The 24276-nt window shown below is 61.0% G+C and overlaps 2 protein-coding genes across 3 annotated transcripts; both read right to left on the bottom strand.

The window, feature by feature from the left end:
* Window positions 1-1856: 1856 nt before the first annotated feature.
* Window positions 1857-10290, bottom strand: MEX3D (mex-3 RNA binding family member D; the record flags this gene model as incomplete). The annotated part of the gene is made up of 2 exons (XM_081077251.1): window positions 1857-4060; window positions 9774-10290. 2 exons carry the CDS (start codon window positions 10288-10290, stop codon window positions 2709-2711), a joined length of 1869 nt encoding a protein of 622 aa, XP_080933377.1. The 3' UTR covers window positions 1857-2708.
* Window positions 10291-14304: 4014 nt separating this feature from the next.
* On the bottom strand, window positions 14305-23740 carry MBD3 (methyl-CpG binding domain protein 3). Of its 2 annotated transcripts, none has more exons than XM_081077116.1 (6): window positions 23561-23740; window positions 18527-18686; window positions 17936-18073; window positions 17138-17228; window positions 16599-16776; window positions 14305-15182 (listed from the first exon to the last, which is right to left on the bottom strand). In XM_081077116.1, the coding sequence occupies exons 1-6, from the start codon at window positions 23572-23574 to the stop codon at window positions 14987-14989; spliced, it is 777 nt and encodes a 258-aa protein (XP_080933242.1). In that variant the 5' UTR covers window positions 23575-23740; the 3' UTR covers window positions 14305-14986. The 2 variants fall into 2 exon arrangements, with proteins under 2 accessions (XP_080933242.1, XP_080933241.1); XM_081077115.1 differs by having other exon boundaries at window positions 23465-23719.
* Window positions 23741-24276: the final 536 nt, after the last annotated feature.

The following is a 24276-nucleotide window of genomic DNA, read 5'->3' as shown; positions in this document are numbered from 1 at the left end:
AGGCAAAGCCACCCAAAAATACCCTTTAACTCCTTGCAGACCCCAGACACCCCCCCGCACCCCCCACCCATGCCACAGTGCCCACTCCCTTCGGGACCCTTGCTCAGACTCCAGCCCCCACCTCCTTCCCAAGAACTCACTCCCACCCCTCTTGACCCCTAGGCCGCTAGGGACTGCTCTTTCTCTTTCTTTCTGTGGCCCCCACAGCCTGGCCTCCCTGCAGCCTCCGCTGCCTCCGGCAGTCTGGCTGTAGCCTGTGGAACTCCACCTATTCACTGTGGGCCAGGCCGGGGGTTAAGCATTGCGCACCCACCCATGTGGCTCTCCCATGACTGCTGGAGCCAATCGCCACTAAGTGGGTAGCTTAAAACAATAGGAGTTTGTTCTCTTACTGCGCTAGAGAGCAGAAATCCAAACCCAAGGTGTGGCAAGGCTGGGCTTCCTCCGGAGGCTCCAGGAGAGGGTCCTTCCTGCCTCTCCCAGCGCAGGGTGCTCCAGGCTTCCCTTGGGCTGTGGCCTCATCTGCCTCCTCCTCACCATCGTTATACAGCCGTCTATATGTTTGAGTCGGAAATCGCCCTCTGCGAGTCTGTCTCTCCTCTTCTCTCACAAGGACACTCATCATCGGACTTACGGCCACTCCAATCCAGGATGACTTCATCTCAAGATCCTTAATTATATCTGCAAAGAATCCCTTTTCCAAATAAGGTCCCAATCACAGGTTCCAGGGGACCTATCTTTTGGGGCAACGATTAAACACACTGTACCACCCCTGAGCTTCACCAGAGTTAAGGAGTGTGGATATGGGAGCACCCCGATTTACAGATGGATAAATTCCAGGCAGGGCTAGGGTAGAACACCCAGTGTGTTTGGTTCTTCAAGACCTACATTGTGCTCTGTGGCCTGGGACCGGGTTTGGCCTTCCGTGTCCTTCCACTCAGCCATAGGGCCTGAGGTGACTGCCACTCACTGGTTTCACTGTCCTGAGGTTCCTTGTCCATCTGTGGCTGCTCTCCTGTCCCTTCCTGTTGCCCCACCTGACGTCTTGTGCCAAGCCCCTTGCCTCCTCCTGGAAGCCCTCCAGACTGCCTCTGCTATGCCTCCTAGCTTGCTTAGTGGGCTCTGTACCCCAGATCCTTCCTCATTACTCTTTCCTCAGGCCAGCAGCGTATGGGGACCCTGGCGTCTGGGCACTTCTTTGTCATTATACCCCACACCGCACCCGCCCTACATTCCAGGGCTCTCTTATACCCTTCAGAACTTTGGTGCCCACCGACCACTGACAGTCGAACCTCTGGTACCGCAGTCCTCGCCTCAGAGCCAACCTGAGCCCTGAAGAACCGTCCGGGCCAGGTCATCTGCTCCCAACTAGACCAAAGGTGAGTGGGGGCCGATACCTGTGGATCATCATTCAGGTATCCTTTGGGGACTGGGAATCATTACGACCCATTGCAGGAGGCAGATTCCCAGCCTGTTTCCCCATGTGTACGGCAAGTGGACCCGGTCCGTTGGGGGGTGGGAGCCCGCCCCAGCACAGAGTTGGGCCAGGTCTGTGGCAGGTGCCCTGGAAGACCGCCTGGCACTGCCAACTCCACAGTGGCCATGGCTGGCCTCACACTTGGCCATCTCCAGGGATGTGTAGGACCTGAGCCTCAGGAAAGAGGGACCTGGCTGGACCACCGCCCCCTACAGGCTGGATGCCCTCATCCGGAACAGGGCACAGCGCGGGGCCTACAGAAGAGCCTGGAATGGGTGTATGCTGGGCCCTCCCTAATTTATCTGGAAGGTGGGGGTGCCCAGGAGCTGGGTCTGAGAGCCCCTCCCCCATGCCGACGGCCCCACACCACACCAAGGGCTCACATGTAGTAAAAAGACTTTATTAAGAAGGCTTTGGAGTCAAAAAATAAAACTCTTGATACAATTTTCTGAACCCTTAAGTCAGCTCAGCAAATATATAATCAGTAATTTAGCTGTGTAAGATTAAAGGTCCGTTACTTTAAAATAAAATATATTTTAGTTTTTAAAATTTATTCCATAAAGTACATATTTCCCTATAAATTCGCTACATATACACAAGAGGTAAAAAGTAAAAGTTTAAAAAAAACAATTTAAAAAAATGTAAAAACTGACAACATAAACCACAGCAGAAGGGGATTAATAATTAAAAAAAACTTAGAAACCTCCGGTTGGGATGCGCCTCACCCCGCCCCGCCCCCTCTGACCTGGTCGGGGACTGACATACAAAAGGGTGACAGGTTAGCCCCAAAAAGGGAATAAAAATGTCGCCATCCTCCTGGTGGAACTTTCTGCAGAGGCTGAGACCGCCTGAAAACAACACTGTCAGATCATAAATCCACGCCATAGAAAAGGACAACCGATTGTAAAAATCGTGGTGTTTTTTTCTTAAAAAGATCACCCTGGGGGACGGGGGTGTCTCAAATAAAAAGTGCAACAGACCTTTTCTCTCTGGTTTATTTTAACCTGTCGACTCAATACTGTTATTTAAGAACTGAGGTGCCACTGGGCCACCGGGTCGTTGTCTCCACGCCTGGGACCGGAGTTAAAGCTTGTCTGTAAACACTGGCCACGCTGCCCACCCCTCCGCCCCGCCCCCCCTCTATTCCCCCACCCAGGCCCAGAGAGTGCGTGAGTCCACACCCTGCACCCACGGACAACCCTGGCAGCCGCGGGCGCGGTGAGGTGACCCGCTAGGAAAAGATATGAATGGCCTGGGTGGCGGGCGTGCGGCAGGCGGGGCACTCAGGCTCGCTCTTGCCGCAGATGCGCACGGCGCAGTCCATGCAAAAGAGATTGTGGCCGCAAGGTACGAGCGCTGCCATCACCTCGCCCTCGGCGCATACCACGCACTCCCGCGCCAGGGCTGGGGCGGAGGCCGGGGCCGCAGACCCGGGGCACGCTGTGGCTGAGGGCTTGCGGCTTTCGGAGGTGCTGGAGTCCAGGGAGGGGCAGGAGGAGGCCGCGGAGAAGCTGCCACTACTGGAGAAAGATGAGAGGGAGCCCTGCGGGGGCCTCCAGGGCAGAACGCCCACCGGGTCAGGTGCGGGGCGGCGGGTCAGCGGAAGCTCCAGGCCCAGGCCGCCGGGCTCGGGCAGCGTGGGCGAGTGTCGCGGGGTGCCAGCCCCACTGCTGCGCCGGACACCTGGGGTGGGCGGCGCGGGGGCCCCGTTGACGGCTGAGCAGCTGCTGAAGGCCGGCAGGGGTGCAGTGCGCTCGAAAGGGGCCCAGATGGTGGCTGCGGCAGGCACAGTCAGGTCCAGTGCCAGGAAGTCGAAGCCAAAGTCACAGTCCTCAGGAGCAGGGGGTCCCGTGGGGGCCCCCGGGCCGTCGCCGCCAAAGGTGAAACCCCCGTTACCTGAACCACCGTAGGGACTGGTGGGGCCCGTGTCTGGCACGGGTGGACCCCCACGGCTGCCCGGGTAGAAGGCCTCGGCTGCCCCCGGGGCACCCAGGGCACTGTCCCCACGGAGGCTGGCTGTGGGTACGGGGGGCCGCCGCCCTGGGTTGGGGGTCTTGGACCAGAGGCCCGCAGCCGCCCCGAGCAAGTCCAAGCAGACATCGGTGCCATTAGCGTGGAAGTCGCTGTCGGGGCCTGCGTCAGTGAAGGCACCGGTGCGCAGCGTGATGTGTGCCTCGATCTCCTCGCGTGCCCGGTCCACGTTCTCAGGCATGCCCGTCACGGCGAACACTGGCTCCTTGTCACGCCCTGGCGTCACGATGTATGTGTGCGTCCGCTGCTGGATGCGCTTGATGGTGGCGCCCTTGGGCCCCACCACCAGCCCCACCACGCGGTAGGGCACGCGCACCTGGATGGTGGTCTGTCCCGGGAGGTTGGGCGGGCCCTGGGCTGCGCCGGGCAGCCCGCCCGCCTTGCTGCGAGTGGCGCGGATGACGGAGAAGTGCTCGGCGGCCGACAGGATCTCACGCTTGGCCATCTCCACGTCCTCCTTCCGGCCAGTCACGATGAAGACAGGCTCCTCCCCGCGCACTGGCGTCTTGATGTATGTGTTTGTCTTGGCGCGCAGAGCCTTGATCTTGCACCCTAGAGGGGAGGGGGAACACAGTGAGGACAGGGACCTCTGACCTGGAAAGCCCTGCCAGGGCAGCGGCTGCAGGGGCCAGCCAGCCAGGAGCCCCCACACGTGGGTTGTAACCTCTGCAGGCTTTAATCTCAGCCACACATCCTGTCCCCCCTCCCCCGTGCCTCAGTTTCACCTCTGGTCCTGGGTACCCCAGAGTTGGCAAAAAAGCAAGAAGGCAAGGAAGACTCCATTGTGAGTTGAAGAGCGTCTCCCAAAACTGATGTCCACCCAGACCCTCAGAATGGAATCTTATTTGGAAATAAGGTCTCCACAGATGTAATTAGATAAAGCCACGGTGGGGTGGGGCTGAATCCCCTGACTGGTGTCCTTAGAGGAGGAGGGACCCAGACACGCAGAAGACAGCCATGTGACAAGGGAGGCAGGGGTTGGAGTGACGTAGCTACCAGCCAAGGGCCGTAGCACGCCTGGCAGTCTCACCAGCAGCTGGGAGAGCATGGGACAGACTGTCCCCTAAACCCTCTGGAGGGAGCATGGCCCTGCCAACACCTTGATTTCAGATTTCCACCTTCCAGAACTGTTTGAGAATAAATTTCTATTGTTTCAAGTCATCCAGTTTATGTCAGTCCTAGGACATGAACACAGACCCTCTGGCACCAACTCCCCACCTGATGGGCAGGGAAACAGGTTCAGATTGTGGTAGCCACCTGTGATTTCCTTCTGACCAAGTGACCCTCCTATCCCAAGGGGAGCCAAGGTCCCAGCCAGACTCCTGGGCCTGAACTCAGGACATTTCCAAAGGTCTGGGTGGTCCTGGCCTCTGAGCGATGCTTGGGAACACGCAGTGACATGGCATTGTGGCTCATCCTCACTGTCTGGGCTAGGATGTGGGGTCCCAACCTGTGGAGGGGTGCAGGAATGTCTGAGGGAGATGGGGGTCAATCATGCAGGGTCTCTGATGGCGGCACCTGCCCAGGTTCCCTGATAACCAGCCCCCCCAGCCACAAGGCCTTCTAATAGTCTGGGAGACCCCCAGGCTCTGTGGAGGCTAGAGGGACACAGGGATATTGTGTTCATACAAGACAGTGGCATTGAGAGAAATAACTGTTGCTAACTTCATCATAGAAGATACAAAGTTAGTTGGACTAGGGGTTTGCCCAGGAAGGAATCAAGGAGGTGGGGCCTGGGCTAGGGGGGCTGCTCAGCACGGAGTGTCCCTGGGAGGCCTCACCCCAGCCAAGGAAGACAGCAGCCCCCCACCCACGACTTTGAGCAAAAGCAAGACAGTTGAATAGGGGTCAGAAATCTCCCAGAGTGGCTGCCTTCCTTCATCTCCAGGCCCCCCCCACCTCCTGGGTCCTGGGCCACTCATCCCCCATAGCTGCGTTGCCTCAACGGCACCCGACAACCCACTCCGCCCTGCTGGCTCCACTCCTGTCCAGATGGTCCCCTCCCTACTTGGAAGCTGGGGTGAGGGGGCTTTCAAATCACACACGAGTCCTGCCTCTCTCCTGTAGCTGCTCCCTGCCCTGGCCATGCTGTCCCCACACGACCTTCTCCCACCCCCATTCCTCTACGTTCTCTGCACCAAACTGAAACCTGGTGCCCTTTCCTCCTCTAAGAAGCCCATCCTGACTGGGCCAGACCTCAGCTCGATTCCAGTTTCTGCTTACACTATGTCTGACTTTCTGAATGCCCCGAGGCTGGGGGACTGTGTTCTAAGGGCTGGGTACTTGGGGTTACTCTGGGCCCTTGAGGGAAACTTCCTGAGCCTCAGCTTCCTCAAGGAGGGCTGAAATGCCCAGCTTCATAGACGCGGGGCCTGGCCCCAGGCAGACACCCAGCCCTTGTGGGTCTCAAGGGTGTCTATTACACCTTCACCTGAGATGTTCGCTTCTAGCAAAGCCACACTGAGGGGAGGGGAGCAAGGCCCAGAGAAGGGGCAGGGGATCCGGGCCCTCCACTGGCTCTTTGCACAGATGGAAAAGCGGGCCTCGTTCCCAAGCGCATAGAGCTGGACGAGGCTGGAGCCGGCCAGGCTGTGAAACGCGGTGTCGATGTGTTTGGTCTCTTGGGTGGGTAAGGGCAGGAGAGGGACCATGCAGCTTCCCCTTGGGTGGAGTCCTCAGGGCCTGAGAGGACCCCAATTCACTGACTGCACTTCAGCTGTGACACCCGTTGGCCCCCAAACCCCACCCACACCAAGGCCCTGGGAGGGGGCAGAGCTTGAAGGGGTGGGACTGCCCCGTCCAGGAAACTGGGATCCATGAGTGGCGCCGGCCACAGCTCTCCCTCTCCCCAGTGGGGATGACGCAGTGTGGCAAGAATGGGTTGTGACGGGGCTGAGCCCTGCCATCCATCAGTGGGCACAGGCTGAAATGTAGATTCCTGAGCACTGCCCCCCGGATTCCAACTCAGTGCAGGGTGTACCTGGGAATGTGGTGACCACCTCCATGGCTAGCTCTGTCCTGCCCCAGGTCCCAGCAAACCCCACTCCACTGCAGCTGGACCCTCCCCTCAAAGTGGGAGGCTGAGAACCCCCAGGAGAGCCTAGATGGGGACAATCTTTTGCCTCCCATCACTCATATGACCCTGTTCTGGGGTCCTGGTCACACTCGTGTGCTGGGCACCAAGAGAACCAGGCCCCACGGGTGACCACAAGCTACAGTAATCAAGGAAACGTCAAGGCGGTGGGAACGGGGCAGAGGGGGCCGCCCTGGGAAGGAGGACGGGCCGGGGGAGCGCTCCAGCTGTGTGACAGTGGGGAGTGTTCCGGAAGCAGGGCAGGGCTGGGACAAGTTCCCACAATTAAGCGGGGCCAAAGTGGGCTGCAGTCCTGGTTGGGCCGCGTCACAGCATGGTGGTCTGCGGGGAAGCTAGCTTGTCTGTGACACAGGGACATAGAACGCTCCTACACAGGCAGGGCAGGTCTACACTTGCCAATACCAGGAGGTCCGGGCACCCCTCTGTATGCCCCACAGCGGACAGACAGGAACACCAAGGCCTGGACCCTAACCCCCTGCAGTGTCCCTGGCCACCAGAAAGAGTACCTGATGCCCCTGGGGATGGGGCTCCTGGGGGAGTGGAGGGGTCCAGCCAAGCAGGAACAGCCCCAGGCCGTGGTCCTCAGCCTGACAACGGTGGAGGGGACCCAGGGCTGTGGGCCCCACCTCTGCCTTTAGCATTACTCATTCCCTCCTTCCAGAAGGTACAGCAGGCACTGCTGTGTGGTGCTGAAGGCCCAGTGACCAAGCCCAGGGTCCAGGACATGGATGGCAAGCAGGGAGGGGCGGGCCCAACATCACCCATGGCCAGTGTGCGACAGCCTCCCAGATGGCCTTGCTGACCGGCTGGAGGGAGAGGCCCACCCCACATCCTCTCGGAGTCCCCACTATTCCTTCCTGTAGAATGGTGCTGGCTCCTGCCACCACCAACCCTGGAGCTTTGGAAGGTGGCAGTTCTGTCCTGGGCCACCCCTGCTCCCTGCAGGGAGAGAATAGTCAAGGAGACCAGGGTTCAAATCCCAGCCCTGCCCCGCCTCCAGCTGCCTCCTCCTTCAGTGCCCTCTGGGGGAGGGGTAGCCCTGGACTTTGAGTTTGACAGAAATGCGAGTCAGGGCAGGCTATGCTCCCTACACTGGGGAGAGCCTGAGCAGTAAGACAGGGCAGTGTTGGTGTCCAGGAATCCACAGGGGGGAGCGAGGGGTGCGTGACTGGAGGAGGGGAGCGGGTGGTGCTGGGACAGTCTCCCAGGGTGTACGTGAGCACCAGGCGGGGAGGATGGGGGCCACAGATGGTACTGGAGCTGGGGCGATGCGTCCCATCCGGCACCCACGCCCCCTCCCTGGTACCCAGCACCCCTCTGGCAGGGTGGCTACTGGGTGGCAGCCCAGGATTAGAACCAGCCTCCTGCTTAAGAATCCACACAAAAACCCCGAGGGAGGTGCTGTCTCCCCACCACAGAGAGGGGGTTCTCATTTGCTCAGGGTCACCCCATTCTACAGGGTGAACTGTCAGGGCCCACTCTACTCCCAGAGCCTGCCTTGCTGTGTGCCACTGCAAGGCTGGCACCCAACAACTGGGTCCCAAATGCACACCGAGGAGGTGAGGGTGGAGCTCGAGACCCCAGGTTTGCTCCTCCACCTCCCAGACACCACTCTGCTCAGCCCAAGGCCAGGGGTCCAATGTCCTCTGCCCGACTCCCACCGCCACCCACGTAGTGAGGCCTCTCTGAAAGGAGCCTTGGGTGCCAAGACACGCATATTCACACGAAACATTCCCTCCCGCTCCAGTGCTTCGCAGTTCAGCCTAGTGACGTTGGGCAAATGACCCCCAGGCCTCACTTTCCATGCCTGCCCGTTTGCAGATTTCCGGGCACTCAGTACATGGCAACTGTCTTATTACACGTTCTGGGGCATTTATGGGGAATAGGGTCAGGGACATGGAGGGCCTAAACAGGAAGGCAGTAAGAGTATCAGAGTGGAACTGTCTGGTCTAGGTCTAGCTGTGCCTGTCCAGAGTGACGCGTCCCCTTTCCTCACTCTCACTCCTGACGGCACTATGCTTTGCCTTCCTTTGTCCACACATGGAAAGGACAAATGAATGACTGGAGGGCTTGCTGGCCGAGCCACCCCACCCACCCGGAAGTATGAGAGGGCCGTGTCCAGACCATCCCTGTGGTCCCCTCCCTGTGGAGGCAGTGAGGGGGACAGGTCACTTTGTAATTCAAGCCACCCCCACCCTTCTCTGGCTCCTGTTCCCGAGGGTGCAGAGGCCAGGACCCCCAACCCAGGAGAGTCCTGCAAGCCCCACCTTAAGCCCCGCCCAGGCCCCACCCCAAGTTCTAGAACCTGGCTGACCACAGGCAGCCAGTAGGGAACAAGAGATGTGGGCAGAAAGGCAGGAGAAAGTTGAGGCCGGTGGGCAGGCCGGCTAACAGGGTGGGTGGGTGTGTGCTGGGCCCGGCACTGCCCACCACCCTCCGCCCGCCCCTTAGCTCCAGGGCCAATGAGCGGCGGCCGGCCTGATGTCACCCTGCAAATCTCAGCCTGGCTCTCTAACAAAGAGAACAATGGGGCGGCCACAGGGGCGCTCGGGCAATACTGCTACCCAGACCTTCACATCCAGGGCCCGCTGCCCGCCGGCCTGCCAGGCCAGGGCCATGGGGTTGTACCCCAGGAACCGCTTTTATAGCTGTTCCTTCTACACACCCTAAATTCCTGACTCGCCCTGAGAGGAGGGTGGGACCCTCTCTCATCCTGTGCTGTGCCCCACCCCCAGCAGGATCCCCGGGCTGGCAAGTCAGGGTGTACCCTCTTTGTGCAGCCAAACTTATCTTCTGACCCTGCCTGAGCGCCCCCCCCACCCCGAGTGGGCACTCCCCATGCCTGTCTGGGGTGTGAAACGACCCCCACCCGACCGGCCCTGGTCCCCGGATGGCATAGCCCAGGGCCTAGGCAGCGGCGCCGCACACGGGGGCCCTTCGGGGATGGAGGTGCCGGGACAAAGGCAGCGACGGGGCCGAATCGCGCAGGGGAAGAGCGCAGGCTGCGCTGAACTTTCTCCCGCGGCCGGCGGCAAGACAAAGGCGCACAGGCGGCCACTGAGGCCCGAGCCCACGCGGGGCGTGGCCGCGAGCTGGGCTGGGGCGGCCCTGTCCCCGGAGCAGCGGCGCGGGGACCCCCCCGGGGCGGCGTCCCCCAAGGCGGCCACTCACCCTGGCGCCCCACGATCTCGGCGACATGCTCGGAGCTGGGCACCGGCACGCACTCGGTCATGTTCACGCTCTTCTTACGGCTGCCAATCACGCTCATCTGCTCTGCCAGCAGTGTCGCGGGGCCCAGGGCTGCGGGGTGGGGCGCAAAGCCCGCGAACACGTCGGGCGGCGACGGCCGGGGCGGCGGGGGGCTCACGTCGGGTTCCGGCAGCGGGCCCGGGGCCACGGCCACTTCGGACCTGTCCGGGGGTGCAGGCTCGGCCGCGGCCCCGCCGTCCCCGCCGTCCGCGGCCGCCCCCTCCTCGTCGCGGCCACCAGCGCCGCCCAGCCCCAGCACCGAGAGCTGGTCCAGCGCCAGGCGCAGCGCAGCGGCCGCGTCGTCGGGCTCGGGCGGCGGCCGGGGCGCGGGCGCGGCCTCCTCCGCGCCTTCGGGCGCGGACGGCGCCGGGGGGCACGGGCTGGGGTCGCCGCAGGCCGCGCCCCCGCCGCCGTCGGGCTGGCCGACGGAGCCGGGCATGGCGCTAGCGCTCGGGCCCGCGCCCTCGCCTCTCGGCCGCCGGCCGCCCGCGCCGCCGCCGCCGCCGCCCGCGCCGCCGCCCTCCGCCTCTGAGAGCTGGGCCGCCGGCCGCCGGCATCCAGCGGCGGGGCGCGGCGGCGCGGGGCTGCTCCGGGCCGCGGGCGGCGCGGCGGCGGCGCGACTCTTCTTGCTCCTAGGCGGCGGCGGCGGCGGGGCTCGCGGCGGCGGCGGCGGCGGCGGCGCGGACGCTCCTTCCCTCCCGCCGCCCTCCCTCGGGCCGCCCGCCCCGCCCCGGCCCCGCCCCCGTGACGCGCGCGCGCGGCCAACAATGGGGCGCCTGGCAGGGCGCACGCGCGGGGCGGGGTTGGGGCGCGGTCACGTGCGCGCCGGCCACCCCGGCCTCGGGCACTCGGGCGGGTCTGGAAGGCTCGCACGTGCGGGCGCGGCAGCAGGTAAGTCCACCCGGCGCCGCGAAGCGGTAGAGCGACTGCCCTCCCGGTGCTAGGGGCCCCTCTCTGCCCGCCCCGGCGCCGGGTCCCGCCCCACAAGACCTCTCGCGACCCGGCCGACCTTCGCACTCGGGGCTCCTGCCTCTGCCGGTCCCCGCACGCACCTGGTCCCCGTGGGAGGTCACTGGCACCACATCCCCCAGCACAGAGTGTGCCAGAGCCCGAGGATTCTTCACGTGGGCTGCGCTTTCGGGCTTTGGCTGGTTTCCACTGGTCAGAGTCCTGGGTGGCGAAGACCGTCTGGGGTGCCTGGCGCCTGGTCCTGCAGGCTCCTGGAATAGCCCAACGTGCTCAGCTCTGAAGCTACCTGGCCCCTTGGCCCCTTTCAGCAGCGTACTTTTTCTGGAGCGAAGGATCCATCCGGTGTCTCCATGGAATTTCTCCTGACAAATGGGCTGTGAGCTGGACGGACTCAGTGCGGTGGCCCGCCTGAGTCTGCAAGGGGACCCCGCCCAGGTCCCTGGCTGGCAGTGGATCCTCAGGACAAGAGCCTGGGCCGTCCAGGAGGGACAGGGGGCCACCTGCTCCTGTTGTCCTGCACTAGCCCCTCCCGGCGCCAGTCTCACATGCCCCAGGTCTCTTTCCACTCCCCATGTGGTCCCTTAGCCATAGCTGTTCGTGGCTGGTCTGCCCTTCGCCTCCAGTCATTTCTCTCCACCTACACTGTCTTCCTTCCCCTAGTTAAAAGCCCTCACTCCCCTGCCTTGGACGGTGAGACTGACCCTTCTTCCCCACCCTAAAATGTCTTTCCTGACCACCAGGCCACATTCAGCCCAAGTTCCTTAGGGTTCCAGATTTCTCTGTGCACTGTAACACTCAGAATTATTAATTACTTCACAATAACTTATGGCTAGTTCCTTCCCTTGAGACTGATCTCCAGAAGGGTAGGCACCAGACCTGAACCAGTTCTGCTAAAGGTCTGGTACACAGCGGGTGCTCAATAAATGCTTATTGGGTAAATGGAGGAAGTTTGAGATCATCTAATCTCGGGCTCAAACTGTTTCCCCTAGCTACAAATGATGGCCCGTCTCCAAGGTGGACCAGGGATGAGGGAGGTTGAGTGGTGGGGGTGTTTTCTGTGGTGGGCTGAATAGTGGCCCCCAAAAGACATTCACCCCTAATCCATGGGACCTGTAGACATGTTGCCTCACGTGGCCGAAGCACTCTGCAGATGGGATTAAGTCGAGGCCCCTGAGATGGGGATGACCCTGGATTACAGGGGGCCCAGTGTCATCACTGGGTCCTCATAAGAGGGAGGCAGGAGGCTCAGAGTCAGAGATGGAACACGCTGCCCTGCTGGCTGTGACGATGGAGGAGGGGCCACGGGCCAGGGACGCGGTGCCTCTAGAAGCTGGAAAAGGCGGGGAACAGTTCTCCCGGGGCCTCTGGAAGGACCAGCCCTCCCCTCACCTGGGTTTAGCCCCGAGACCCCAGATTCCTGACCCCAGAACTGTGAAGAGAATAAACGTGTGTGGTTTAAACCACAAAGTTTATGGTGATTTGTGCCAGCGGCCACATGAGGCTTACACAGGTGAGGCGGTGTCCCAGATGAGTTGAGTGACGGGTGCATGTGCTTCAGAAAGCTCTCCCCGCTTTGGGCTGGGGGCAGCTGGGCACCAGGTCTCATGAGGGTGGCTCAGTGTCCATGGTGAGGATGTCCCTAAGCTGATGGCCCAGAAACCCTGTTGCCGTTGCCCCTGAGGGTTTCACTGTGGAGAGGAAAAGAACTCAGGAAGGACCCTGGAGCTTGGAAAGGTGGCTGGCTCAGTGTCAGGATGGGCTGTGGTGTGGTAGGCCCTGTGGCAGGGCTGGAGTATTCCATCCTCATGCGGAACCAGAGGTCCGTGTCACCTGAGGTCCCCGAGGCCAGAGGCTGGGTACAGTCAGCTGCATGGGCACTGGAGTTGGGGAGACCCAAGCTCTCAGGCTCAACCCCATTCTATCGTGTTTCCCCAAAACTAAGACCTAGCTGGACCATCAGCATCTTCTGGAGCAAAAATTAATACGACGGACCGGGTCTTATGTTAATATTTTTGCTCCAGTTGATGTGTTAGAGCTGATGGTCTGGCTATGTCTTAGTTTCGGGGAAACATGGTAGCTGGTTCCCCTGGGCAAGTTGCTAACCTGAGCCTCAGTTTCCCCTCTGGAAGATGTGGCCATGGCTGGGTGTGGGCCGGGCTGACTGTAGAGAATGTATGTGGAAGGGCCACTCAGTGTGTGGGTGCGTGGGTGAGGGAGTCAGAGATGGACAGACTCCATGCAGTGGGGGTCAGGAGGGATGGGGACAGAAGACCTAGGAGGCTGGGCAGGCAAAGGGCCAGGGTCCTCCCAAAGGCACTAGCCTTTAGGTTGGGAGGCTAGCATTGGCCACTTGACCTGTTAGTGCTGGTCCAGAGGCTGCAGGGCAGTTCAGGTCCTTGAAGACCCCCCAAGCCTGCACTGGGGGCGCCAAGTGTCTGTCTGTTGGAAACCTGCACGCCAGCTTCACAATCACTAACAATGCTGGGAACGGTCAGAAGGTCTGCCTCGGGGTCCTTCTTGGGGCCAGAGGGAAATCTGCCCCGATTCTGTCATCACCCAGCCTAGGATGGATGGTAAACATGGGACACAGGCCCCAGGGCTCCAGGGTGAGGCCCCCATCCCAGACACAAACACTGTCTTCAGATTGAAGCCAGGCTCCAACCATGCTTGCCTGAGCTGGCTTTATTCAGTCATTGCCTACAGCAGTCCCCCGCAGCCCTCCTGCTGGCAGGGGCCAGTCCCCCACCTGGGGCTTCCCCTCCAGGTGTGAGGCTCCAGGGTCTGGGGAGGGAGCTTCCTGGGGGCCTGTGGTGGCCTGGGCCAGGCACTAGGACCCACAGGGCAGCGCAGGGATTGCCAGGTGCGCTCAGGAAGCCTTCCTGGTTCTCAGGAGTTGTGCTTTAACTTAACTTTGAAGGGTGTGGGCAGTTCAATGGCTCGTGCCAATGTCCTTTGGGTAGCGAGCTGGCAGCGGCCCCCAGAGCTCCAAGGGGCTTCCACGTCACCGCCCACCTGCCTGGACATCCACCTGCAGCCTGATTGCCGAAAGTATCTGGAGTCACAGGCTGCTAGTTAGGACAGAGCAGAGAAGGGTGGTACCCCTTGCCCAAGGCACTGGGACTGCAGGGACAGGAAGTAATAGGATTCTGATAACCTTTGTCCCCAGTCCTCCCGGGAGGTGGCTGCTCTGAGCGCGGACCATAAAAGCACCTTGGCATGAGGGACGCAGAGGAGCCTGGGCCCCAGGGCCAGCTCTGGCCCGGCTGCGGGAGCCTGGGCATCACTGTCTGTTATACAGGGGTAGACTAAGGCACAGAGGTTGGCCCTGCTATGCTCCCGGCTGTGAGCGGTCCTGTCCTCCGTCACCGGTGGCTGACGCTCAAGCAGAGCCTGCCAGGCTGCTGACAGGTTTCCAGATGTGAAGGCCACAGTTCATGTCCACGTGCAGCAAACCCAAAAGGTGAAGCAGGGACGGGACGTCCAGCCTTGTTTGTACCACTGGTTTATTGAAGGGAAATGTCTGGTTCGTGCCGCTTGGTTTTGGGCACGCTCCGAGCGTCACGGCTCCGCCTGGCTGGCTGGCACGAGGGGCGCCGCCCTGTACCTCCTTCCGGCAGGAATGACAGCCGGCTCAGAGGACTGCCCCTCACACGCAGACGGAGGCAGCACTGCTGCAGAACGTGCCCCCAGCCCTGTGGGGAACTGGAGAGGCTGCCTGTGAGCAGCTCAGGGCCGTGACGAGCACAGGGGTGCGGTTGGCCCAGCCCAGGAGTGCCCGGCACCTCTAGACGCTGGACCCTTCTAGATGCTCTGGGGTTGGTTGGGGAGGGGGCCGTCCTCCAGCCATGCCCCCGAGGTGCCCCTGTGCCTGGAGGAGGGGACAGGCCTAGGAAGGGAGGGGGGCCACCTTCCTGCCCAGCCTGGTCCCAACACTGCTAGGGCAGTCTGCAGGCACCCTCCACAGGGCCTCTGGAGAGACAGGGAGGGGCCCTGAGGGCCCCCATGAGGGCCAGGCCCCCCTGAGCTGCTTCCCCAGGGAGCCTGGAGCTCCCGCAGCACAGCCTCCACCTGGAGCGGGCCAGGTCCCAAGGCCTCGGGGCCAGCCCGCCCCGTGTCACTGCCCGAGTGCACCCTGCGGCCGGGCTCCGCCCGCTGGCTGCACCGCTCTAGACGTGCTCCACATCCTGGTCCTGGTCCGGCTCTTCCTCTTCTTCCTCCTCCTCCTCCTCCTCCTCGTCAGCACCTGGCTTGTCCAGTGGCACCTCGCCATCCCGGGCCAGCTCCTCCACATGGGCCAGCATATCGGCCATCAGCGCTTCCTCCAGCCGCTTGCGGACCTGCTGCACCAGCTCCTCCTGCTTCCTGGGGACACACGGACGTGCTGGCAGGGCATGTCCCTGACTCCAGGAGGACCAGCGCACGAGTCCAGGAAGGAGGGACGTGCAGACATATGTGGACTGGTCACTTTGGGGGCCCGAGGCTCCTCCAGCCCTGGCCTACAGCCCACGCTGCTTTCTCAAGCAAGTGGCCCTGACTCGGCCTTCTGGATGGTACACGCCACTGTGCCAGGCCTGTGGGCCCCGCGTGCTTAGCCACGCTCGACCCCCGCTCCACTGGCCACGCCCTCTCCTCAGGCACTGCCCCAGCCAGCGCTGGTCTTCTGGCCACTTGCCCCCTCCCAGCACAGGCAGTCGCCTGTCTGCCTGTCCCTTGTGGTCTATCATATACAAGAGCTCTTTTGCTATCACTTGAGTGGGTTTGCAAATGGAGAAAAGACCATGAGTGTCCAGTCCACTGTCTCCATCCAGAGTGTCGCTCATCTGTGCACGACCAGCTTTGCAGGTAGAATTCTAGGTGGGGAATGGCTTTCTGTCTCTAGGCTTCCGTTACTGTAGCCAAGAAAATGGCTGTTGCCTTGTTTGCTCGCGCGTCTGCCACCCCTTATCCCCAGTTCTGCAGTTTCACTGCAATGTGAACCCAATATTTCTGTCTATCACCAGCTCTGGCAAGTGCTGGCCAGGCCCTCGTCCTGTGGGAGTCCCTTCCCTCCATCCTTCTCAGCCCGCTCTGCACCGCCAGCCGCTCATCTCCTCTCCAGATAGGACCAAATCCGCTGCCTAACCCGTGACCCGAGTATTGTCATTTTAGTGAGCTTTAAAAATCCATCTAGTCTTTTTGGATAATCGTGTTCTTATCCTTTCAGTGTTCTCTCTTGCCCTTTCCCTTGGGAGGAGCTCAAGGTGGGCATGGTGTCAGTTCCACGTGTTTGCCTCGCAGGGGGCACAGGGCTCTCTCGTCCCCATGAAGCTTTTGAGCCCTGGCTTCTGAGACCGGAAGCCCCCCCATGCCTCCACCCCATGCACCACTCAGACTGTGGCTGCTCTGGTTTCCAGTCCCCTCTTTGTGTGGGGTCCACAGAGAGCTGACTTCTTTTGCCCTCAGGTGTGCACTGGCATTGTGAGGTCTCAGTGTGCTTGCCTGTTTCCTGTCTGGGGCCAGTTCGTACCAGTGCTTTGCCAGGATGCCCCCCAGGGGGAGTCTACCTACACTGGGCACCAGCAACTCAGGCCCTAGGCCATATCTAGCTTCATCTCTTACCCCAGTACTTCCTGTTCCTGTCATGTGCCACACTCCCTGCCATTCTCTGGAGCCCCCTCCTCTGTGGCCACCCACAGCCAGCACCCCACCCCCCCAGTAGGCACATGAAGGCCTCACCCCTCCTGGGAGCTTGGAGGTCCACCGGCCCCAAGCCAGACGGCGGGGAGGCAGGGCGCCTACCTGATGTCCTCGTCGGTCACCATGAAGGCCTTGCAGAGGGGCTGGGCCGTGTTGAGCCACACTCCGGGGTTCTTCTCCACAGCGGCCGAAAGCTGCCCAGTAATGGGCATGGTGCTTGTGTGCAGGGCGCTGGCAATGGCCGAGAGCAGGGTCTCATCTGTGCAGCCGGGACCCACACCTGCAAGGGTGCAGGAGGGGCGGTTACCACCAAGCACTGACCTTTGCCCCTCAGCCCCGGATTTTGTTTCCCAACTCCCCCTTACAGTCAGGCAGCTGCTCTCACGACATAAAAGGAAGACACTGTGTCTCAGGGGGAGCAAAATGCACCCCGAATCTTTTTGGGACCCCTAGGACAGACACATACTGTTGGTCCAGCCCTCACCTCGCCCCCAGCTGTGCTGTGCTGGGGCTGAGAGGCCATCTACAGGCCCAGGAGCGCAGGCTGGGAAGCTGATGCTGACGAGGAACCAGGCGGCTGCCCCGCTGGTCCAAGGCTGAAGGGGGAGGGTACCCCCATCCACCCTGGGGGCCAGGGTTACCTTGTAGACCCTTTGGGAGGTCCATGGTCTTCACGAGCTCCTCTGCAATGTCAAAGGCATTCAGGCCGCTCAGCTTCTTCTCCCAGAAGAGCTGCCACCAGACAGACAGACAGACATGAACCCACGGGATGACCACCCACACCCACATGCAGGTGATCCAGGGCAGTTGGGGCAGTTGGGAAGATGGCCTTTGACTCCCAGCACTGGCTGGGGCTGCTGGCGCCCCCACGTGGGAAATGGGAGCATCACAGCCTGAGGGGCGCCATCCTGCAGGAGACCCAGGGGGCTGAGCGCCCAGGCCTGTCCTCCCAGGGCAGAGAACCGCCAACCCCAACCTCGGGCAGGACAAAGACCTAGGATGTCAGGCGCACCATCCACACTGACGATTTATGGTTCCCAAAAGATGACTGTCGCATACTCCACTAGCCAGTGGGCATTTGTAAATACGCACGAAAACACGGACAGTTCTTGGTTTTTGAAAAGCAAGTTATAAAGCTGTATATGCACGACCTTACTTAAAACAACCCTCACAAAACTCAGCCACCTATTCAACAACAGCGGCCTGCAGAGGCCCGAAGTGCCCCTGCAGCTGTCCGTGTGGTGGACGGGGCCAGGGAAAGGCTCTGCTCCCCGTGGAACTTGGTTCTGGGGTGATCGCTCCTGACTGCAGCACTTGGGCTGAGGGACCCACAGACGCCGGCTCTGAAGAGGGGACTGAGCTTGGGAGGAGAGCAAGGGTTCAGAGAGCCGGCCGTGGCCTGGCACAGGTGTGTGCGTGCATGCGGGGTGCGTGCCCACCTGCCGGGGCTGCTCCACAGCCTTCTGGGGGTCGCTCTTCACCTTGTTGCTGGGATGGTTGGTGATCTTGGTCACCGGCTGCTTGAAGATGGAAGCCGTCTGCCTGACGGGGAGGGCCGTATTCAGGTCAGGCTTGCCCTGCGGAGACATGCAAGCTGGCGCCCAGGCCCCCAGAGCCTGGCTCCTGTGTCCCCCAGTTACTAGCACACCCCATGGCACCCATGGACCCGGAGGCAATGCCAAGTCCAGGCCCTGCCTACTCGCTGCCCTCAGTGAGGCTCTCGCTGCACACCTGCCCTGTTCTCGCCTCCTGTGCCAGTTCCGTCCTGCTGCTGGGGCAGGGACAAGGAACATACGTCCATCAGAGACTGGGGGACACAGTTGGGGACTGTGCCGGGCCAGCTCTAGGGACAGAATGGCAGACAGTGTCTCATCTTCTTTCTGCTTTTCTGTGGCCTCCACACCTCCCTCAGGGAGTCCTTATGACTTCAACACTAGGGCAAGTGAACTCGATTATGGAATCAGCTCTCTCCCACCCATAGTGGGTGCAACGTGGTGACTCCCACCCCAGCGTGGCACCGGGTGGCTCACCTTGACCTGGTTGGACGAGTCGTAGCGCACCCGCTGCCGGCTCTTGTTCATCTTGCTCATCAGCATCTTGCCCGTCCGGAAGTCGAAGGAGCTCAGGTCCATGGAGCCGCCCAGGTACCGTGCCAGCTGGGGCTTGCTCCGGAACTTCTTCCCGCTCGGGCTGTGGACAGAGAGGGGTCAGCAGCTGTAGGAGGTACTGGGCAACGCCCCTCAACATTGGGCCAACCGCAGACGCTGAGGCCCAGAGTTGGGATGAACGTGCCCACACCTACAGAAGGATGGGGCCCAGCTCTGGAAGCCTGGCTGACATTTCCAGAACATTCCAGAAACAGAAGTATGCCTGGTTCTTGAGAAAATACCCAAAGGTAGCAAGTATTTGAGGAACGAGCCCTAACAGCAGTCTCCTCGTAGTTACAGGGCCTCCTGGGGGGCTGGGTGGTAAAGTCTTATGTTAAGATTTGGGGCCAGGACCCCAGACAGCCACCTAGGCATGTTGGGAAAGCTGGAAAGCAGGCGCCGTCAGGACCTGGCTGCTCGGCTCTGCACCTTGCTCGGCTCTCTAGCACACGACGAGGTACGCCCACAGGGCCACTGCACAGCGCAGTCAACGCCCAGCTTGCAGCAACACTACAGCCGTCTCAACTTGGGCAGCCACTGTGCAAACAGCCCGGCAGTGCTTCAAACGCTCAAATAGCACTTCTACACCGAGGCATTTCCCTGAGAAATGAAAATACGCCCATGCAAAACACACCTCAATGTTCACGGCATTCGATTCACAATGGCCACAAGGTAGACAAGCCCAAAGGTCCTGCAGCTGATGGCAAACACAGTGTGGTCCATCCATACTCTGGAATATTACTCGGCCGTGAAAAGGAGGCGCTGACACTCACCACAACGTGGATGGACCCTGAACACTCGGTGCTCATGAGAGAAGCCAGACACACAGGCCACACAGGGTGTGATTCCACTTATGGGAAATGTCCAGAAGAGGCACATCCACAGACAGGAAGTGGGTTCACGGTTGTCAGGGGCTGGGAAGGCAGTGGGAGGTGACAGATAAGGGGCATGGTGTGTCTTTCTGAAAACCTCCAGGACAAGCCCCTAATTCAGGCAACTGCCTGGCTGCCCCCTCCAGGCCTGCTCCAGAGGGCCCAGCACAGGGCAGATGAGGGACAACACAGGGCAGTGTGGGACCTGTTACAGCCAGAAGGAGACCAGGATGTGTGCCCCCCTTCCCCCGGGATGAGGGAACCAGGAAGCTGTGCTAGTTCCCTGGGCCTGGCCATATCCACTAGGACAGGGTGCCCCGAACAGAGCCCTCATGGCCCCGGGTTCTGAGGCCATCGAGGACTCTTCTGCCAGATCCACTTTTCTGTTCTGCTCTGTGCGGGCTGATGTGAACACCCAGCCCACGTGCCCAGGGCAACAGAAAGGAACCCAAGTCCCTGACTCGGGTTTCAGACACAGCCACAAACAGGGAAGAAGGGACCCTGTGAAACACTCGCCACCGTTTCTTTGCCTGCAGTGACCCACCACTGCTGGTCGGCCTTTAGAAATGCAGACAACAGGGAGTAAGACAGGTGGTTGCTTAGGGCTGGGGGTGGGGGCAGACAGTTAAAGGGCCTGCAGTTCTTTCTGGAGTGATGGCTGTGTCTATGAATACGCCAAACCCACTCAATTGTACCCCATAAGGGGGTGATGTGTGGTGCATGCACCCTAGCTCAATAAAGCTGTTTAAAAAGAACGAGTGCCAGGGGCTCCAGGAGGGGACGAGGCGCCACGCTAATGGGCACAAGGATTCGTTTTGGGGTGATGGGAATGTTCTGGAACTAGAGTGGTGATGGGTGCACGTATTGTGAAATGTGCTACAAACTGCTGAGTCGTACACTTTGAAAGGGTAAGTTGTACGGCACGTGAATTACACCTCAATTTTCAAAAAAGGTTTTGCAGATGTGTACTGACACAGGAAGACATCCCTGATATTCACACACTGGGGTGGAGTGCAGCTGACCGTGGGGATGGGGGCCAGTACCCAGCGTGGAACTCAGGGCCTGAGGAGATGCAGGACAGAAACTTGGCTTCGGTCCCCCTGCCTCCCCTTTACCTCTGCTTCTCATCTATTGAAGGGGCTGCTGCGAGGATCGCCAGGTCCAGTGAGTGGGCGTCCACAGCACACCCAGAAGGAAGCTTGTGACCTGCACCGTCCAGTGAGCCCAAGTATCAAGGTGCAGCTAGTTATGGCCAACCTCAGCGTGCTGCCCAGGGAAGTGGCGGATATGCTAAGCCCTTTCTGCTCTTCATAAGTATATTTCTACTTTTAAAATGAGATCTTCTGGAAAAGTCCTCTCTATTCTGCACGTCTCAAAGAATTAATTATCCCTTAGGTTAGGGTACTCACTTCTCCCAAGTCCTCAATTTCCTGCCTGGATAGAAAATGTCAAGTGGTGAGACTTTTCACAAAGAAAACACCCACTTGCTACCAGATGCCCCACCCTGCCACCCTACCCTCGTGGCACACCCTGGGATCAAAGCTAGGCCCAGGTCATCAAGGTGGAAGGGTAGGTGGGTGAGTCCCTCAGTGACGGTCTGTGGGGTCACTCCACCTCTCCATGGCAATCCTGCAAAGAACACACTTGCTCCCTTCTATTCTCTGGACCAGGAAACCAAGGCCTGCATGTTCCCAGAGGCAGGGCTAGGAGCAGGGGACAGGTCTGCCTGACTCAGCAGCCTCCTCTCTGCATTAAGAGAACCAGGAAAATCTGTGCTCCTGCCCAGTCGCCTGGTTCAGCAGGGGGTTCCAGGAGGCCAGGAATCTACATTCCAGAAAACCCTGCAGTTCCATGTCACACCACGCCCCCCAATCTCCCATCACTGGAACAGGGGGACACCTGGCGGGTCACTCGGCCATAGACCTGGGAGTGGTGCTGGCTCCCAAGCCCCCTCCTCTCCCATTTCAATCTGACTCTCAATGGAGCTGTGTGAAACCTGAACTCATGTCTGTCCAGTCCTGAGGTGGAGCTTCTCCCCACCTCCAGAAACCGATGCTCAGGGCTGGGGCTTCAGAGTGGGGACAAGGTGGGGTGATGATGGTCTCAGGGCACTCCAGCCACGCTGGCCTGGGGTTAGCTGGAGCTGCAGTCAGCTCTGCGCTTCCCCAGACCTCTGCACAGGCCGTTCCTGCTGCCTGGCTGACTCCACTGTTAGGGGTCAGCTGTGTCATCTCCTCAGAGAGGCCCTCCCTGATCTGACCTAGCCTCAGTTAGATCTCTGCACTTCTCAGTGTCTGTCACCACAGGTAACTACAGGAGTAATAAGATGAAGACTGGTGCCTCAGCTGTCACCCAGGAGGGGAGGGTGGGGTCTCACTCCCTGCTGAATGGCCAGGATCCAGCTGTGCCTTACACCCAGAAGGTGCCACAGAGGGATTTGTTAAATTAACAAAGGACTAGAAGCAAAGACTGGATCAGCCTCTGGATCCTAAAACAAAGAAGCCAGCACACAAGCAAGCTTGGCATCAACTGAGGCAAATGGCTTCTAGCTAGCCTGAGGCCAGTCTACTGACCCAGGAAGACATAACTACAGGGATTTAGATTTTCTCAAGAGCCAGCAAGGGAGTGATGTCACAGTAGGTGGCAGCGGAGGAGAATGCACCCTTGTCCCTAAGAAGCAGCTGCTTACAGTGCCACTGTCAATGCTTAAGTTAGAGTCCAGCTGATTGCAGTACACATCTGGGGCCTAGTTTTGCTCCCAATCGTTGCCCTGCACTTTCCGGAACCAGATCCTCAGCTTGTCCCGGGTGAGTTACCATCCTTTCCCTGCTCACTTCCTCATTCTCTCAAAACGGACCAGCAAAGGGCCACGGTGGCCCCCAGTACTAGAGGATGGACTGGGGGTTCTGCCTCTCTCCTCAGCCTCACCGAGCAAATTACTGGGCCCACAACCGGCTGTAAAACCCCCCCGTCCCGCCCCCGCTGGTGTTTAACACGTGGCAGGTATCCAGCTCGCTCTTTCACCAGGGACCTAAAGCAAAGCGGAGGGAGCCGTTCAACCTGGCTCAGAAACAAAAACATCTACTGCCAGGAAAAAAGAAGGGGAGGGAGGCCAACAGCAGGTGGCCAACCGTCTGGGGTTGGGCTGCGAGCCTCCCACTAATTCTTTGTTCCACGGAGGGGGTTCCGGCCACTTCTTCTAAGACGAAGGCAGCTCCTCCCTCCCATTTGGGGTAAAACTCTGAAAGCCCCAGACCAATAACGTGCGTGCAGGGCTCAGTCTCGCGTTCCCGCAGATTGCGAACGGAGGGACCACCACAAGCGGGGGGTGGCGGGGGAAGGCGCCCTCGGAACACGTTTCAAAACGGGGAGGGGCGGCCCTTTAAAAACACGCAGCTCCGGAGCCCGGTCACACTGGGGAGGACCAGGAATCTACATTCCTAGCACGTCCTCCCGGGCCACTAGAGGAAACTGCGCCCCGAAACCCCTGATCGCCCACCACATCGGGCTGCGCACAGCTCCAAGAGCGCGCGACGCGAATCAGAGGGACAACCCAGCCCCCACCCCTGCCTCCCAGCGGCGTCCGGCCCGCGCCGAGCGCCCCTCGTCCCGCTGGCAGGTTGGTCGCCGCCGCACAACAAAGGCCGCTACGGGATCGCCCGGGGCCAGTCCGCACGCCATGCGGCCGCGCTGTGGGGCGCACGCGCACTGGGCCGGGGGAGGGGGGAGCGCCGCCACGCACGCACGCGCACTGGGCCGGGGGGAGGGCCGCCCCGCGCGGGCACGCACGCGCAGTAGCCCGGGCTCCCGCCGCGCGACTGTACGCACGCACGCACGCACGACGCACGCGCGGGGCCCAGGCCGCGGCCCGGGTCGGGGCGCCCAGGCCGCCGCACAGGCCGCTGGGAGGCGCCCGTTGGGGCCCTGCCCGGCCGGCACGCTCATTCACCTATAGTAAAAGATATCCCTGTGGCCGGCCGACAGCCCTGACCTTCTGGGCACTTCTTCCCTCTCCCAGCCCTGCGGGAGCGCCGGGCACTCCCACCTCTTCCGCTCCATCGCGCCCGGCTCCTCGGCCCGCCGCCGCCGCTGCCCGGACCCCCGGTCTCCGCCGCCGCCTCAGCTGCCTCCGCCGCCGCCACCGCCACTTGCCGTGGCTGTTCCGGCCCGCAGGCCCCCTCCACCCCCAGCTGGGCGCGCGCCGGCTTTGCCGCCCTCTCAGCCCCCTCCCCGCTCTCGCCAGCCCCCGCTCGGGGGGCCCGCTCCGCCCACCCGCCCTCGCGCGGGGCCGCGTGTTGCGCAGGCGCCGCGTAGGCTCCGCCCCGCGGCAGCGGCGCCAATCAGCATGCGGACAGGGCGGGGCCTGCGTCGGCACGCGGCATCCGACCCGCGGCACCGCCAGCGAGCGGCCTGCTGCGGGCGCCATCCGGCGGCTTGTGTCCCCTGGTCCTCGCGTGGCTTCCAGGATGCTCATTTAATGCCGGACCTTTGTCTCGCCCCTCCCCTGGCCTCCCAATGTCCAGTCTCTTTCACTGGTGGCCATTGTCGGTGACCACCCCAAGTCCCAGCCAACGCTTTTCTGACGCCTCAGAATCCGGGAATACACACCCCCTCTCCTCACCTCCACCTTGGTTCATCTACCATCTGTCGTCTGGAGGTCCAGCACCTTCCTATGGAACCTCGTTCCCCCCTTGTTCCCTCTCCCCAAAACCTCTTCCCCTCCTTAGCCAGGGGATACAGGTGGCGCTCCCCCCTCAGTCT

This window comes from Rhinolophus hipposideros (genome assembly GCF_964194185.1).
Source record: "Rhinolophus hipposideros genome assembly, chromosome: 16".
NCBI classification, from domain to species: domain Eukaryota; kingdom Metazoa; phylum Chordata; class Mammalia; order Chiroptera; family Rhinolophidae; genus Rhinolophus; species Rhinolophus hipposideros.
The sequence above is the reverse complement of the archived record's forward strand: the minus strand, read 5'-3'. Positions and strand labels throughout refer to the sequence as shown.

Bases quoted from the DNA above. Each gene is read 5' to 3' on its own strand.
- MBD3 (XM_081077115.1), bottom strand. From the start codon at position 23,574: ATGGAGCGGAAGAGGTGGGAGTGCCCGGCGCTCCCGCAGGGCTGGGAG. The intron at 18,687-23,464 runs GTGAATGAGCGT...CTCTGTCCACAG, and splicing joins AGGGATATCTTTTACTATAG to CCCGAGCGGGAAGAAGTTCC. The intron at 18,074-18,526 runs GTGAGCCACCCG...ATGTCTCCGCAG, and splicing joins ACTCGTCCAACCAGGTCAAG to GGCAAGCCTGACCTGAATAC.